This window comes from Mytilus californianus, unplaced genomic scaffold, assembly GCF_021869535.1.
Source record: "Mytilus californianus isolate M0D057914Y unplaced genomic scaffold, xbMytCali1.0.p SCAF_9, whole genome shotgun sequence".
In the NCBI taxonomy this organism is placed as follows: domain Eukaryota; kingdom Metazoa; phylum Mollusca; class Bivalvia; order Mytilida; family Mytilidae; genus Mytilus; species Mytilus californianus.
Genome location: NW_026262745.1, coordinates 88,689,496 through 88,709,197, shown reverse-complemented (window position 1 = coordinate 88,709,197; position 19,702 = coordinate 88,689,496). Strand labels below are relative to the sequence as shown.

General features: G+C 30.9%; 1 protein-coding gene across 1 annotated transcript; it reads right to left on the bottom strand.

The window, feature by feature from the left end:
* Positions 1 to 2,084: 2,084 nt before the first annotated feature.
* LOC127716012 (E3 ubiquitin-protein ligase TRIM63-like) lies at positions 2,085 to 12,545 on the bottom strand. The gene is made up of 5 exons (XM_052222125.1): positions 11,729 to 12,545; positions 10,355 to 10,399; positions 3,513 to 3,560; positions 2,744 to 2,761; positions 2,085 to 2,234 (listed from the first exon to the last, which is right to left on the bottom strand). Exons 1-5 carry the CDS (start codon positions 12,412 to 12,414, stop codon positions 2,216 to 2,218), a joined length of 816 nt encoding a protein of 271 aa, XP_052078085.1. The 5' UTR covers positions 12,415 to 12,545; the 3' UTR covers positions 2,085 to 2,215.
* Between the last annotated feature and the right edge of the window lie 7,157 nt (positions 12,546 to 19,702).

The window sequence follows — 19,702 nt, the reverse complement described above, 5'->3', positions numbered from 1 at the left end:
CCTTCTCATAATTATGTCTCTTACCCGAGAACAATAAAAATTCAAAACAAAAGCTAAACCCCTATATCATGTTACATGTTAGAAATATTGGTTCCTTTATGAAACATTCTTTAGAAGTGAGGGCAGAGGTCTTAAATTTTTTTTTTCATGTGTTCATTTATTAAAGAATTGTTATTTCTTTGTGTCATTATTTTTGTGTTTTTTTTTTTTTGTCACAAACTAATTATGTTTATATGCCAATAAAGAAATTATTTAACTTTGCTGTATGCAATGTCAATAGAGAAAAAAAATGAATTGGTTACATTTTTTATAAATAAAGTCCTAAAGTAAATCTTAAACATTTGGTAATCAATGTTGAATGGAAATCAGTATATCTAAATCTCAACAATTTTGATTTGGGAAAAAAAATTGAAAAACACCTTTTTCAATAGAAAAAGGCAGACATTATAAGACCCATAGAGATTGGAGACTGTGCAAGTTTGCAATATATTAGCAGATGAGATTCATATATTTTTCATTTGCCAAAAAATACATGTAAGAAACAACTTAAATTTAGAGAAAAACAAACAGCCATGGCAGTATAAGCTACATATAAAAACTGAGTCATGATACACTTTTTTCTAAAAAAATATTATTTAGTTATATGTTCAAATGGTTTTATTATTCTATTGGAGTTTTGATTTTCTTGTCATTTCAGTAATGAAGTTTGACAAACACATATTGTTTCTGAGACATATATACATGTACATTTACAACGCACCTGAGACCCTTTACTTGTAATCTATTTAATGTTGTCACTTTAATGCAATCATTATTTCCCTTTACCCTTGATTAGGTTTTGATGTGTATTAATTAAGCAACAAGGGGTATAATGATGGACAAACAGGGCCATCATTGTGGACATAGTTTTTATGGCCACCATTAATAATAGTATGTCATAGGTAGTATTGTATTTACTGAAACACAGCTTATTTTATGATAAAATTGTTTATTGTGATATATACAGATATAGTAAGTTTGGTATGCCAAGGAATTTCATATTTAATATATGAAAACAATGGAAAATAGTTTTAAATTGAAAAAGACAACAACTGTCTTTTTATATATTACCAAAGGAGAAAAGATATGAATGAGAATTAACAAATATGTAAAAGAATGATAGATAACTAAAAACATTTACAGACAAACAAGTTAATGTTACACAGAAATCTGCTTATGGGGCAAATGAACACCAAGAAAAACCTATGTAAACATGAAAGAGAAAGGCAGTATTATTGACATTTCCTGTGTTACTTCAATTGAAAATGCTGATTACAAAAATGTAGCCAAACAATGAACTTTTTTAAAGCTGGTAGTTCAATTGAAAAAAAAACTAAAATATTCTAGTTTTACAATTATAAAACATATAGTGTAATCTTCCAACATAAAAGTTAAAGTTCTAAACATGTCTGTACAAAATAACGTTTTCTATAATATAGACTGAATAACCATGGAATATATGTTCTATATCACAATGTTTTAGAAAAAATAGAAAATGCAAAACAAATTATTTAAATAGGACAAATATTCTTTAAGGAAATGGATTTTTGTACACCAGTGTTATAGCTTTAACGAAATTAACCACAACGCGACCTTACCAATAGTTCCAAAACCTCAAAATGAATGAAGTATATTTAGTTGATGTTTTGGACTCTTTCATCCCTTTATACTTGTTATAGGATTTTTTAGTATCGGATTCAAAAACACAATTTTTGATATGATATGCAATGTATTGCAAAAGACTGAATCCTGGTTTCTTGACTTTAAGTATCGAAGAAATAAACACAGGATGTGTCAAGGTGGCCTGATATAACTTGTGAAATGCAAATCATAAGACAAATAAAAACGAAAACTGATAACCATTGCATGTCAATGATGCTAAATAGTCATGTGGAAATCACATTTGCTTGAAGATTAGATATGCATTCCTCTACATTAACCATTAACAGTTGATAAGTGTTTTATTAGAAAGACGTTTAAATTTGTGTTATCTATCTTATACGATTTCACAATATCTTTAAAATCACTTATCTTAGAAACTTATATAAAAAAATGTATGCACGTTTACAGAAGCTAATGTTTTAAATGGAATTGCAGGTTGTAAAGTCAATTTAATGTTTTTAACTGAATTAAAAGGTTTTACATATTATTCTTATAAAATATTATACATGTATACTCACTCTTTAGCTTTTTTTCTATAAAACAAAAACATGATAAAAGACTCAGCTACAATTGAAATACATTTAACAGTAATTACGTTAGTTAACTCAAAACTGTTACATTACACTGTTTTACTTTTGTTTTGATAAAGAAATTTGTATGTAAGTTTTCTTAAAAAAAATCATATTTTTTTAAATAATCAACAGATGATCGTCTGTAAGACCTGATCTATATGTTGTTCATTTTCGTATTTGCCACATGTTATTTTCCTGTAACAGAAAGCATGTCTGTAAAAAATACAATTTCAAAGCACACATCAACTCTTATTCTATTTAATCTTAATATCTGTATTTTTTTTTGGTCGAGTTACTGTATTTTGAAATAAAGCTTTATATCATTTTCCTTGATTAAAGTGACACCAAGTAAATGAACCAAACATTTTCATCAACTTTAGTCAAAATACATGTTTATTTAACTTAAGTCGTTCCCAATTTATGAATGATTGATGCTCAATATGTAGTTGTAGATATATTCTGATACTTACTCAGAAAGTTTTTCTCCCCTGAAAATGAATAGACAAGTATCTTTTGTAAACGTATTTTTATTCAAATTAATTTCGAAAGGTAAATCGAATTAATTTTCTACATAGGGAAATGCCTGTACCAAGTCAGGAATATGACAGTTGTTTTCCATTCGTTTGATGTGTTTGAGCTTTTGATTTTGCCATTTGATAAAGGTCCTTACGATTTGAATTTTCCTTGGAGTTCGGTATTTTTGCTATATTACTTTTGAAAACGTGTGCTATGTACTGTTGGTTTTCATCTATTATATATGGTTAAATAATGATTTGCATAGGGTTGAAAGTAATCTTGCAAAATATATTGTTTCCTTTCGTATACAGTACATTGGAACAACGCTATTATAAATGAGTTATTTGCCATATTTTTCTTCATTTCCTCTCATTTTCTGGTTTTATTAGACCTTTTCTTCCATCATTGTTTCTTTTTTCAGTCTTTTTCTTTTCTCTTATCGTTTTTATCGTTCTGAACCTATGGTGCATGGCTTTCTAAATTATTTAATCTTTGAATTGGTCTTGTGTCAGGTTGTTCCCATTTGTTCTCAGTTCATATTTCTAAACTTTTATTTATTCTATGTTGTGCAGTGTATTTTCTAGTCAGAGTATAACTAATTTTTTTACCTGAGATTATCAGAGCTAACCCTTATTGGTATTCATCAGAGGGAGTGTTTTTAATAACACCTTGGCATATCCAAGCATCTTCTCACATTCAACCCAGAAAGAACTTTATTCTTACCCACAATACTCGCATACGTATCTGTACAATGTCTTTGTTGACGGTTTTCTGAAATCAGAGAAATGAAAATATAAACTGATGAAATGGAAAACATGAAACGATAAATACACATAACCATATTAAAAAAATGTGCGTGTGTTTTGCTATATTTGTTTAAATATCTATTCAATAGGTCACTCCATGTTTTTCACAGAATGTCCATTTAATTTATTTCATCTTGAAAAATTTCCAATACAATGCACACATGTTGCAATTATCAACGTCTTAGTAGTGAACATAATCAGCTGTTTAATATAAAAGGATTTATACAGCGACAGACACTTACATGGAAAGAATGCTGTTTAACACCATTTAAAGTGGGTAAGAAAAGTTTGGGTTTTTTTTTTTGTGGAGCGAATATATTGTATTGAACTAAGTTTCATTGGGCCCATGCAAAGGTCAACAACTAAAGTTTGGCAGAAGGTTTTTGGTGCATGGAAATCCCTTTTTGAAATTCGAAAACCAATATATGTTTATAAAATTATATCTTATCCCTTGTGAGAGGGAGAACGTATTTATTATATAAACTGGGCTAAAGATTGAATTACGACAGTACATAAGAAAATAATGTCATTTAAAAATTTCCAACTTTATCTCAATTGGGACAATTTAAAAAGAATGGACTAGCACACTTACTTAAAGAGAGGTTGAAAGCTATTAACATCGACACAAAGGTGAAAAGATCTCAAGCAATGCTACCGTTTAATATAAGCAATATCTTTAGATAAAAAAAAAAAATTCAAAGGACATCTGTAAGGTGATCAATAATTGAATGAGAAAAATATTACATTTGCTGCAAAGGAAAACTGAGAAACCATCTTTATTTTATAGGTATCAACTAGAAAAAATATACCCTTTATGTACAAAGTATATTATTAACACAAAGCGCTGCTGGTTCCAATATAGAATTATCCATCGATTTTTTTTAAACTAAAACACTACTTAATAAGATGAAAATAAACAAAAGTAATAAATGTAAATACCGTAAAAAAATAACAGAGACCATAAAAGATCTTTTTTGGAGTTGTCATAGGTGTCAGACCACCAAATCACCCATTACAATTTAGAACATATCTTAACGTAGCCCTTCCCTGACAAAAAAATGATGCGTTTGATGTCATTTTTTACTTAAACTAACCAAAAATTTACACATATGGAAATTTTGGTGAAAGAGAAATATATGTAGACCATTTTGAGCTTAAATTTACCTATCCATGAGTTTGCATTGAAAATTAAGGATTATCGCACTCCATAGTATACTATATACATATATCTTGCTTATAAGGAGTATTTGCCAAAAAAAATACCGGTTGAGAGGTAAACAAATTTCGAGTGCCGTAAGACGAAGGAAATTTGTTTACCTCCATCTCAATGAAAGTCTAGAGGTCTTCGGACGTCGCGTTATTTTTAGACATGGTATTTCCTATCTGCCGTGATATTTGTTAGGACATACTCCGGCACATGGAATTCCCTAAAGACAAAAATATCGGCATCGAAAAGAAATTCTCAATATATAGAAAATTGGTGAAAAATACAATTTCTCTTATCCAATCAAAATACAGTTTTATTACATAAGGTGGAATTATAATTTAGAATTTCCAGAAAACCGGGGGTTATTTTTAGTAGTACTTGGGTTCCGAACGTGAGTTCTTCGTAAGAAGACTTTAAACATGGGTTGAAAATTGTCATTTAGAAAGGTGATGCATGTATGATTCAATATATAGATATAGGAAGATGCCAATGAGACAACTGTCCATCCAAGTTACAATTTATAAAAGTAAACCATTATAGGTCAAGGTACGGCCATAACACGGAGCATTGGCTCACACCGAACAGCAAGTACCTGGTTTCTATGAAGTTAAACTTAAGGTAAAATATATAGACAGCTTTGAAAATTACAAAGTTTTGTTGAACAGATAGGTTTTGAATTTGTGGTCTGAATCCTTTAATGGTCTGCAGTTTTTAGCTTGCATCAAAAATTTGATTTTTGAAAGTACACACATTGAAATGCTCTTTTTTGTACACATATAAACGTTTTATTTCTAAATATTTCCTGTATCCAGGTAACAAGCTAATGGTCCCTGTTTACAATATTAACCATCTATCCAGGGGTAATGGAAGACTTAAAATGTAGTCCACTTTTAACCTTGTATTTACAATTAGTTTCAAAAATATATCCACATGATGTTAGAAGCATCCAACTCCATACATTAACTTCAACATAGTAAGTAATTAATAAGATACCCCCACAAAAGATAAAAAAAAACACTTTTATATCGTCTTTATATGTATGTATATATTGATAAAATCTATAGTCTTATACAATAAACCATAAAAAAATACTTTGTCTTTTAACTTAAGTTAAATATTGTATTTATTGTCTTAATTTTCATTGTCACTGACTTCAATTTTGTCTTATCGATGATGTCAATGCATTTAAATTGAAAAACAATTTTTTTTTTAAATGCCTTTTAATATCAAATTTTACTTATTTGATAACTTTGAAAATCTAAAATTGAATTTTGTTAAAAAAAAGATAGTTTGCTAATAGTTTTAAAATACTCTATTTACCAAACAACATTTCAGGAGGTTTTTTTTAAACTTATATGCTTTTACAAATTATGTAATGAAAAGCAACTTAAAAAAAAAACACATTTCACTCAAAACCGTCGATAAGGATAATAATACAATTACTGGAGTTACCCATAGTAGAATAAATTATAGATGTGGTAAATATGCTGTTCTGTATGACGTTGTTCATTTATTGTGTGCAAGCCTATGTGTTATAATTAATCAAATTCATTATAGAAAGTAAAAAAACATACTGATATCATTCTAGTTAAATACCAAATGTTTGAAATCTAAACTAGGATGAACATATATAATGGTGCAATTTTAATGGTTTTTACTCATTGTCATCATTTTCTGACGACAGCTCATGATTAGCTCTGACTGTTAAGAGAATACATTAAATTCAACCGAGGAAGAGAGATACCAAAAGAACATTCAAACTTATAAGTGGACAATAAACTGACAACACCATGGCTAAAGAGAAAAAGACCAACAAACAAACCATAGTACACAAAACACCACATAGAAAACTAAAGACTGAGCAACACGATCCCCACCAAAATCTAGCGGTGATCTCGTGTGCTCCGGAACGGTAAGCAGATCCTGCTCCACATGTGGCACCCGTAAGGTTGCTCATGTTAGTACAAACCCGGTAATAAGTCTTATTCGGTAGGTCACATTCGGGAAAAGGGGATGGTATTGTAGTTACGACTTTAGAAACATATCCATTATCATCTGTGAAACGGATATTCCATAACGGTCAACCAACTCGTGATTGCGCTCGTCAAACTTACGAAGGGATGATTAAAACTTCACCATTTCGAACTCTTGGTTTAATAGCTTCATTGTGAGAAACAACCCTCTATCAAGGCAAAAATGATAGGAAATACAAGCCCGGGAATATCGTATCAACTTGGAGATATATACTTCGTATGCTTCTGTGCAAAGTAAAACAAAATATATACTCCGTATGTATCTGCTCAAAGTAAAAAATGTTTCCTTCCAAAATTAAACACATAATAGGGAACATATATTGATTATTATGAGTACACTAAAAAGTACACAATATGACATATGCAAATCATAGTGTATGCGTGTACAAACTGTCTCATTGGAAAATTATACCAAATCTCCATACCTTTAAATTTACTTCTATTCATTATCAGTTTACACTATATTCCATTCATTATTATAGTGAATTATGTTAAAGTTAAAGGTTGACCCGAGAGGGTTTCAAGGAAAAAATATCTTATACACTCTTGGTTAAACATTTTTGCATCGTTGTTGTTATTATCTCAAAAATGTATACGCCCAAATTCTTTAACATTCGATGGTACTTGCTGTGCGTTAATCTAGGTCACGTGTTGTACTCCAAGAAATGAAACACCAAACACTTTGCATCGATCATCACTAAAAGAACATTAGTTGTCAACATGCGCATCTGGTAAAGGTTAGTTGGTACAGTTTATGGTATCATACTTTTTAAACATTAAAGAGCTATTGAAAATGATCATAATCAAAAACATTTGATTAATCTATATTATAGGTTGCACTTTGTCAATACAGCTGTTTCACAAACCACGCCTCTTTTTGGGAGATATATACTATTCATAGATATTGTGTTTTGGTTACGTACTGGTTCCCAGATATGATCTCTATGTTTCATCTCATAGAGACATAACTTCGGAATGATACCAGTATAAATGCACATGATAGGCGGTGGAATTGAATTCTGAGAAAGACCTAATGTGAATGGAAGGGTAGTGCACAATTATAGTATAAGTTTAAACTCTTAGAAGTTCATGGCATATAAATGTTGAAAATATGCAGCACAGCCCTATGCTTTGACCTTTGAATAAAATAGTATCAACTTCCCATTCTAGGATATAACTTTTTACGAAACTTCATAGTAAAAGGTGGCACAGTTTTAGTCGTTAAGGGAGTTCCTATGGGAAATTACATTTTCTATATTTACAGAAATACAAACTATATAAGGGAGATGTAAGATTTTGTAAAATAAATACCTTTGTCGACCAGATCACAAATCTTACATCTAATGTTTTACGCAAAAGTAAATAATATATGAATGGGACAACCCAAATAAATCAGTCCAAGATGAACAGATGATACCATAAGAAAAAAGAACATATGATACCAGGAGAAACTAGAGGCTCTTAAGAGCCTGTGCCACTCACCTTGGTCTATGTGCATATTTAACAAAGGATACTCTACAACATTATAGACGAGAATAGAATTCATGACAGAAATCTCTGTTATGTTGATCTTGTATTACTGATACTTTAGTCTGTTTAAGTTCTCTCTATCTTCTTTAGTTTTTACTCAAAACACAAAAGAGGGTAAAAACAATCCTCATTTAAGGGAAATCACTCATTTAAAGAGTGACAGTCGACTAACTATATCGGCAAAATTTGACTTTTTAGTAGATCTTGCCTTTTTTTTATCATTTTTGTGGTTTAAAGTGTCTATTAACTGTTTACAAAAATTTGAATGTATGAAATACTTAGGCTTTTCTACCTAAGGAATAAATTACCTTAGCTGTATTTGGCAAAACTTTTAGGAATTTTTGGTCCTCAATGCTCTTCAACTTCGTACTTTATTTTCCCTTTTTAACCTTTTTTTATTCGAGCATCACTGATGAGTCTTTTATAGACGAAACGCGCTTCTGGTGCAAATACAAAATTTCAATCCTGGTACCTAAGATGAGTTTATTTATCTATCATAATTTTATCATCTAATGCAAGACATGGTAAAAATCATCTTTAAGGGCAATAACTCCAATAAAAAGTCGTTGGACGATTTTCTCCAAATTGTCTTAATTGTAGATCTTGTTTTGCTGATCATTTCTGCTCATTTAAGTTTCTATCTATCTATTAATTTTTTTTTAATTATAAGGCAAAAACGATAAAACGGTAAAAATCTTCAAACCAGGGCAACATTCTAATAAGGAGTCGACTGACAAATTCGACCATCAAAATTATTTGTAGAACTTGTCTTGCTGATCGTGTTGGCAACTTAAAGTTTCTCTCTATCTATTTTTCAATATATAGACAAAACGAAAAAAAAAAATGGTAAATTTGTCATTTAAGGGCAATAACTCCTATCTGAAGTTGTCTGACAGTTATAACGTATATGAACAATTGATAGAGCTCAACATTCTGAACAGTTTTTGCCCTATCAGATTTTCTCTATTTATAACGGTTTTCAAAATAATAGACAAAACTTGCATTTTACCCCTATGTTCTTTTTTTAGCCATGACGGCCATCTTGGTTGGCAAACAGGGTCTTCGGACACATTTTTAAACTAAATCCCCAAATGATGATTATGACCAAGTGTGGTTAGATTTGGCCCAGTAGTTTCAGAGGAGAAGATTTTTGTAAAAGTTAAGGACAACCAACGACGACGACGGACGACGGACGACGGACGACGGACGACGGACGACGGACGAAAAATGATGAGAAAAGCTCACCTGGCACGAACAGATGATACCATGCGAAAAAAGTAACAAATGTTACCTTGAGAAAAAAAGGAACAGGCAACAACAGTAAACAAAAATACTACCAAACGCATATAAATGAGCTACAGAAACTCAATCAATTCTTAGTGGGTAATGACTCTGTACAAAGGCAGAAGTGACTGTTCTGCTATTATAAAATGACAGTCATTGAATAAGTGTATATACAGATATGGATACAATCTACAAAACAACCACTGTTTTATATATCAAATGCAATATCGGTAATTACATTCATATATGTATTGAATTTACCGCCTACACCATGACGCTGAACTGCAAAACATAAACATGAAATGATTACAATAAAACCTGTATTTCTTCTTAATTTGAATGTTGTATTTAGTGACGCATTTATACATGTTATTTGTTATAGTTATTTCTCAGTTATAATATGACTGATGTCACTTGTGGAAGAGAAACTGCTAGCACTTTCAAAGGACATTGCTTCGTCCCAATTTTTATATGGTGAAGTGTCATGTTGCTCGATTTATAAGATACATGCAAACAATTGAAAATGACACTTTATGTATGACCACAACATCAGTGTAGAGATTTCGTCAATCGAATATTGAAGAACATTGATACGTTCAATATGTTGTTCAAAGTTTATTGTGAATATCCCTTAACCAAAAACATGATAAAAGGACTGTTCTGTTTAATAAATTAGGATGTATCTTCTAATTATAAGGGACATACCTGGTATCCTTCTTTGGCGTCTGCTCTACACTGTAAACCATTTCTCTGAAGAAAAGCAAAAAAAAGGAAATATTTATAGGTACTCATATTTCTCCTCGTACTACAATTATATGAGTTCATGGTGTAAAATGGAAATGCATTTAATCGTTAACGCTAAAACCCATAACGCGTATCTTAAAAGATTTTTCAATTTCAAGTCCTTCCAGTCTACTGTATGTGCGTTTTCCATATTTCATATATCTTTTGCTTACGTGGGCCCTTATTGTGTCGTTCGTTTACCAGCGACTGTGTTCTTGCACACCATATGGTGCAATGCTGTGTAGCGTGTTTGTCCGGTTCTTTGTAATATAATGTGCAACGAGTGTCTTAACTGTGTTCAGTATTTGTTTACACTGTACACCATGAGCATTAGCTTATGCATTTATCGTGTGCTGTGTTTTCGTACATTATTTTGCAAGTTTAAGTGTATCTTTAATGTAGCGTGAACAGCTTGTCAGTAAACAGTTTAGTCATGTTCTTTTTCATACTTGTGTATGTGAACAGCCTTTCAGAAGCTAATTTTTATATTTTGTATATAACTACACAGTTAACTAAAGTAATCGTGTGAACTTGAAAATAAAACTTAAAATTCAAGTGAATTTTTGAAATCTTGTTTTCAAAATTGTGAATAAAATTATTACTAATTTTTTTCGAAAAGGAAAATATGATTACACAATTTGTTTAAGATAGTTACAAATTACATTCAAAATAAACACAAATGCTTTTACATAGATTCATGCATGTATCGTTATGCCTCTGATATTAGTGTTTTGTATTTACACTACTTTCCGTAAGTCTATGTTCTAAATTATTGAATTAATGATCATGTGTTCAACCTTCACTCACAAAGATCTGACAAAGCAACGTCTACTTTCTGATTTAAAGAGCTTTGAGGATTCTGATTTAATGATTCACATCTTGAAAACTGTTGAGGCAGAAATTTAATTGACTCATGTACTCATTACTACTAGAACAGAAAGTAGAACGGAGTGTTGTCAAATCCTGCTGAGCAAAGCGTAGACCCAGGATCGGTATAAGAGTGGTGTGTATCACCCATATGTGTACCTCCCTGTTAATGTAATTGCCTTAGTAATCACTTGATGCAATTGTACATGTGCATCACGTGTTATCTCTAATTCATCTGAGTGTAACATGGAAAGCATGTAAATATAACGGTAGATGCGTCACGGCGAGATACGAATTTCAAATGTGTAATATTAACCAAACCATTTTAACTTATAACAACGTCATTTATTCATTAATTATATAATTAACTGAATATATGTGAAAACAAACTATTGGCATAACAACACTTGTCTAGAGTTAATAACTTACTGGAACGATATGACTCCAAATAGATTGAATATTTCTCGCTCTGATACATTCTTTTTGTTATATTTCATAGTCGGCATGACCGGTGGCTGCTTTTCATCGCCAACATCTAACTCGGATTTAATATGTTTTAATCGTGTCAGAAGTTTAGTAGCATCGGTAACTTTCTGGCTCTCGGTAAAGGCAGTTTGACATTTCTGGAACTTCTCTAAATCATTTTGAAACCCAGTTCTTATTGATTGAAAGACCTTCACGTTAGCTGTCTCTTTTTCTTCCAATGATGTAATGAGGGCTTGAACTTTTTTGTCAATCCACTGCTTCATCTGTTTTCCATCTTCTGTAATAACACGAATAGCTTCTTTTACGTCGCTCTGGTACTTTCCAGTGCCTTGTTCAATTTTGGCTAGATTTGTTTTGACGGATTTAATCTTCGAGTTAATTGCCCTTTCCACTTCAGCCTGTAATTCCTGTGTCGATTCGTTGATTTCAGACGTTTCATGCTTTTTGTGCTTTTTTACAATACACATTTTACATATTGGTATAGCACAATCAATGCAGTAAAATATGAAGTTTTCGGTGTGTTCTTTGCATAACAGTTTTTCTTCCGGGTTTATATTTTGCCCACTAAGAAAAGTATGATTTATACTTATTTTTGACCTTAAATGTAAAGTTTTACAATTTCCACACATTCATTGATCGCATTGTTCACAATAGTTATGTCCTGGTCCGCTCATACAGATATCGCAGGACTTCGAAGCGGATTGTGCCATTTTGGTTGGGTTTTTTTTAAGTTACCTTGACACAGGTTATGTCTAATCAATAATCGACTTCGGACAAGTAAAACAAGAAGTTACGGAAATTGCAACCATATGTGGATTAATTTTACGCATATGATTATAATGATATGTATCGATGAAAATGTTAAGGTTTGAATTGAGTCTGATTCAAAATACAAAATGTGTAAGGAAGTTTGTAACGTGTTTGTTTACTCTTAAATGTGTACTATTTATAGATATTTTAATGTCCATACCTGAGTTCCGACGTACACGGTATCTCACCTTTATTAATAATCTGTTAAAGCAGGTAAACTATTGAAATGTCTATACCTGAGTTCCGAAGTAGACTGTATCTTATTATAATTAATGTTCAAATCAAGATGATAAAATGTTGGCCTAGAGGGACAACTGAATACACTAATATCACCAATTTTACAAATCTGCAAATTAGGGGTTATTATTTTCCCAGTTCAAATGATTGTATATGTGCTGAATTTAGCTATCCTTATACTTTAACAGTACGCATTCTCATTCGTTGATATTCGTTTATAAGTGGGTTTAAAAAAATGGAGTATTAAGTAATAGTGTTTTCACATATATGTATATTCACCAATCACTCTGTGTATTCATTGACGAAACTGAAACATTAATCATTACACAGTTGCATCCAGAAACTTATTAAGGTGAAAATAGTATCTGATACTTACCTACAAGATCTACATTCCTACATGTGCATTGTATTTGTAAGCTGTTTTTTACATAACAAAAGAAAAGAAAACGAATGCACCTATGCGTTTTTCCGCCATTATAGATAAACTAAATATGACGAAATTTTTAATGTGTAATCTTTATTTTTGTAAACATATTTAAGTAGGATATTACACCAAGATTTTCGTTTTGCAAATTTATGAATACAACGATAGTGACATATTGATCTTTCTCTGGTATAAAACTGCAATAATATATACAACGCAGTTATAATAAAAAGGTTCAGATTGTAAAAATCATTTAGGAATAAGTTCCCTATATGTATAAAAATAAAGATGTGATATGATTGTTAATGAGACAACTCTTCACAAGAGACCAAATGACACAGAAATTAACAACTATAGGTCATCGTACGGCCTTCATCAATGAGCAAAGCCCATACCGCATAGTCAGCTGTATTTGTTTAGAGTCTTTCTTCGACCTTGACAGTATCATCGGGGGAGGTCAGAGTACCCAGCGAGAACCACCAAACATTACGAATTGAGAACAAAAACTGGTAAAAACGAACTAAAAAAAAAGGTTATGTATGTGAATAGATTAATGTATTAATTTGGTATATGATAAAGGTAGAGGTAAATTTAGACAGAAAAGCTGTATTTCTCAATACATATTTTTTGAACGTATATTACATGTACTTTAAATGTAAAAAATCAGCTCGCTATGAAAGGTGTTTCTAGATTCAAAATGATATATGTTTTCTAATATCTAATAAGCATCACTGCTTTCCTTCATATAAACAGTGTAAGATTATATCCTTATAGCGAATTTTCTTATTGATATGCACAAAAAAAATGATTTCAACATATATCACTTTCGCATTATTATTAAAATATATGTTTAATAAATAATTAAAAATTACCAGACAACATTTGCAAGAGGTTCTACTGATTTAAAAAAAAAGATTACAAAATGTTTTGTCAAATACTGCTAAGGTGATCTATTCCTGGGGTAGAACATCCTTAGTATTTCCAAGAAAAATAATGTTTTGTAACCAGTAAATAGCGACACGTGATTAGTTGAATAACAATAATTATATACTTTCTAGACATTATTTTTCCATAGAAGGTAACGATCGTATTACTCGTTTTATTTCCGTCAGAATGACGTATTGGGTACAATATGAAGATATGATGTGTGGAATAAAATGTATAAATACTTTGTTAAAGTTTATTCACATTTCAAACTTAATGTCATAGATTTATTTCGGAAAATACCATTTGGTATTTTTAAGACTTAACCTTACAAAAAATGCATGGCATAATGACTTAACATTACGAAAAGCTTTAAGGTAAAACGATTTATTACTACGTTGTATGGGTTTAGATTTACTAAAAATCCCAAACCTGATCACACTTCTCAACATTGGACTAATCAGACATTCTTTTATTTTTTCTCTTTTTTTCGGTGGGAGGGGGGGGGGGGGGGGGGGGGGGGGGTGGAGGGTGTTTCTTTTTCCATTACCTGTATGGATATTGAGTTCTTACACGATTTATTCAATATATCACTTAACCTATTAAACTTTTCAAATCGACTGTCAAATATATAACATACGCAATAATAATCAACTTGACATCATACACATCTATCTCTAACTTTATTGCATGATCTATTTATATGCATATTCAATTAGTTTACAACGAACTATACATACTTGGAGTGCTTTATGAAAATCCATTCTGCTCTTTTGTTACTTCCATTGTACTTCTGTCTTTTTCAACTTTTAAGAGCCAAATGCAACTGGTGCAATGCAAAGGAACTAAATTTTGTGGAATAATGTCCATGTGTAAGCAAAATATAGGGTTTGTTTGGCAAATGTAGATTCAGAGCAATTCTGTATTTATCTTGGATTTCTATGAGCAGACAAATCAAGTTACAACCTAAAATGACAAAAAAACTTCACATGGGTTCTGTTACCAATCCTAACTATGCTGATCATTTTACATTCGTCAAGTATAAATTATAATATACCAAAATAGTATGAATTCAATATAAACATTTCATTTTTAACAACATGTGACACATGAAGTTTAAGTACATAATGAACATCTTACGGAAACTATATTTGGGAAACTAATCCGAGGAATCTGTGATGAAGATTATATTTTATTTTGAATACATTTGATTTGCAAATATTAAGGCATCTATAGCAAGGGCTTATACATGTCATACATTTTTTTCAAGTAAGGTTAATTAGTCCAAGTACATTTTTATATTTTTTTATCTTGATGATATTTATATCTGTATAATCCCATTAATCAAAACACGTAGAAAAAAAATAAATGGTTAATTAACAGATTTCCTCCTTTTATCATCGCCTATATTGCTTTATGATTTTTTAAAGCTTCTTATGAAGGAAATGGCAGATTTCATCTTTTCCAAACAGTCGTCAACAGTTTGATCTTAATTCTAAACCATTCTAAAACATATAAAAACGGGTATATAATGTCCCTTCACATTTAATTAATGGTTTTAGACCACATTTGAGTTAATCGTCCCATATTATATAGTTTGGTATGATTTATAAAATAGATCAGTGCTAATGTATCATTTAAAATTTTAAGTGCACATCTTCCATATCAGATTTCTTTTCTTCTATACATTTTTAAGATAAATCATATCTTTATCAATGCACTAAAAATGACGAAGACGGGGACGTCGTTCATTAAACCACTCATTTATGCACTGCCACTCATAGTCAACTACTGTCAGACGTCTTTGACTATAAACTATTCCTCATTTCCTTTTCAATTGTATTGTATAAAAAAATGATTTAAATGAATTACATGAAATGTACTCATTGCTAGTAAAATCCCTTCATAACTTTTACCCGCATTTTATACAGGAGAACGTGTTTTAACGATTTGAGTTGAATGGGAGAGTGATGCTCTTTTTTAAGTTCTTGTGTTTGAATATCGTAGTCATGCAAACTATCCAGTGGTAAAACAATAGTGTTGGTAGAGCTAAACAGTCTTCAAAACGGTATGGATTTTTCTCATTGTTGAAGGCCGTACTGTTGCCTATAATTGCTTACATCTACTTCATTTGAACTTTGGTGGATAGTTGTCTTATTAACAATCATACCACATCTCCTTATTTTTTTTAATATCTACCTTATCGAATGAATTAAATAATCATTTTGTGGGATATATTTCTTCGACAACGTAACATTGACCTCGACAATTGTTTGCTTCAGCAGGACAAAGTTGAAATCAGAGGAGTATCACGGTAAATGTATCTAACAATATATTATTGAAACATACTTTATTGTAATAACTTGTGTAGATGCAATATCTTCTAGAATTATTTCAAGTTATATTCGCTTACAGATTGCAAGGAAAACCCAGGATTTCATACACAAGAGTTGATACTAATGAATCGCTTAAAGGAACTGTTAGGAAGGTAAGAACGTTTGTGCAAAACACGGATATACACCATTCCTCTAAATTTAATAGAGAGAATATTAAACTTCTGATTAAGAGAGTTTATTACTTTTTAGTCATCAACATACGCTTAAAAGAGGAGCGAAAGATACCAGGGGGAACTCAAACTCATAGATCAAACATAAACTGACAACCCCATAAAATATAAGTGTTACGAGAAGCATCAACAAGGTGATAATATTTCTGATCATGACATTTAAAAGTAAATTGAACAGTTTCATCTTCTAACTGCTGTTGGAATATTTCAAGTGGCAGTTACAAAATGCGTTCTGATGCCTACAATACAATGAGTAAATAATCAAATAACTTGATAGGCTAGGCTATAGTTGGTACTGGAATGAGAGCGCTATATTTGACGGTCACTTGAAAAGGCCGATACATTAGATTTGATATGGTTATGTCGTACCACAGGTCATATATGTCAACTTTTATGATTTATTCAAGTTATCTTTACAACATGATGTGTTTGATAATACAACCACCTCTCTTGGTTGAAGGTAAAATGTTCATATACTAAATGTACGGATTATCAGGTATTGTATCTTACTAACTACTGTGCCCTTGAATACTTTTCTTGGCGGATAAGTTTCAAAAAAATTTGCCAAATGATATGAAATTATTTACTTTTCCACTTTAACTCATGCATATGTTTCCTTAAATACGGTAAAAATAATCCAGCAATCATGTAATATTATGTTTTAATTTTGTATATCTGTATCAAAAATTTTTCAGCCGCTTTATTACAATTACGCTTCAAAGTTAAAATATAAAAATAGAAAGATAATGTATAATTGCCAATAAGACAACTCTCCACCAGAAACCAAAATGACATCAAAGTTAACAACTAGCGGTCTTGTAAGGCCTTCGAGAGTGTGCAAAACCAAATCAGAAAGTAAGCATTGAATAGCCCCAAAATGACAAATGTTTTCCTGTCTAAATCCTGTGGTTCTCTCCTAGGAAACTTTGGCTTCCTCTATCAATCAAATATCACAATAGTCCTAAAAGTAGAGTTTAACACTAATCAATAAATCTATCAATCCTCATGTTTCTTCAAGAATTTGCGAAACTAATACCATATGATAAGCTGTTAAAGGCCCAGAAATAACAAATGCTTTGGTTCTTATTCACCCTTAGCTTAAAAATATTTGACTCTGAGCGTTCTGTATGACGGGAAATCAATGTAAATCCAGTAAGTGCTCGAGTTGATATAAATACGAGATCACAATATTTCTATAATATTCGATAATCTTATTATTGCAGAATGCCAACAAATGGGAAGTATGAATTCAACTCAACAAACCAAAGAACAATGTAAGTGTGTATCAAAGACCTATTAAAGACTTCCGGTGTTTATGTTAAGTACAATTAAGTAAACGCCTATCAAACAAGCAATGTTAATGGTTCTCGTCAAAAGCTAAAACACATCAATCGAATGGAAAAGAACTGTCATATTCCTGACTTGGTACAGGCATATCCTTATTAGAAAAAAAGTGGAGTAAACCCGGTTTTCTAGCTGATTAAACCTCTCATTTAGTTTGACACTCGCATTAAATGAGGAACATGTTACTCCCAGATATTTGAAAAGACAGCAAAGAGAAGCTGAAGTATGATATTCATCTGAATTTCATCTAAGACATATCATTTAACAAGAATACTGGTTTATCAAGGGTGTTCCTTTTTTTAATGGTTGTGTTTGTGTCAACTTTGTAATTATTTTTAGAGGTTTAGTAATGTTGTTTATGTTCTTGTTTTTACTTGTTATGTGCTTTTAATTAATGATCAATTTTGTTAAACTTATCACATTTAAGAAATGCGTTGTTCTTTTATATTTCAGAAAATCGTATAATATAAATAACAGCCAAGTATTCTTCAATAATAAATCGTTGATTCGCCATGGAAACTTAGACGACTGCTGATGACTTTAAGTACTTGAACAGTAGAAGTTATATTTTTTGTTATGTTACAAGTTTACTTTGTTATTATTAAATTATATGTATATTTGTTATCTTTATTAACACTATTTATGCCATTACTTTTTTTAGCCCCTGGCAATTGTTTATTAAATTTGTTTATTAACCTTGAGTTTTACGGCTCATCGGTGTATTTAAACGCACTATATGCAAATGACATATTACAAACAATATAAACAATATGCATTAATAGCAATAGGTGATGTCAGAAGTTTCAAGTTGAAAACATTCTTTACAATAACCGGTCTTCTTATTTAAACGAGAAAGGTTTTAATTACGTTTAAAGTTTAAAAACTTGCTTTTTTCATCAACTAATAGTACATATTACTGTAAAATTTGATGACCCAATCCTTTATCATTTCTTTATATATTTTCAAGCAAATCGGTACATCTGCACGCCAATTAAATGTATTTTCATGTATGTTAGTTCCAATAAAACGTCCTGTTTCAATACAAATAATTGTGAATACAAACGAATCTTTGTTATACATTTGCTAAAAAGGAAAAGGTATGGAATACATTTCTGTAAATATAATTATAAATACTTCCATATTTATTCGTGATGTATAATCTAGCCTTTGAAGAATAATTGTAACTCCTGTTTAGCCTTCGTTGTATAATTAGAGGTAAATATAACCTTTCAACTTTCAACAGCTACTGATTATTACACAAATTATTTATACCATGAATACAGGACAATTAAGGTACAAATGTTGCCCAGCATTTACATTCTACACATGCTTTTTAAACCGAGACCTAAATATACAATAATCACTTACTAAACATTTAAACCATAATTTTAGTATTCTAAAATTCCCTTCATACTAAAATGGAAATTTACCTTATGCATAGTAGACCATTTAATTCAACCACCACCCCACCCCTCTTTCGTTATATTATGCATACTTTTAGTTCACTAATAAATGAACTTTGGCATACCAGCACATGCAATTGATTTATTTTAATATTTTGTTTTTCATAAAAATGTCGAAATGAAGACTGCCACAAGGAAGCAAGAGTAAT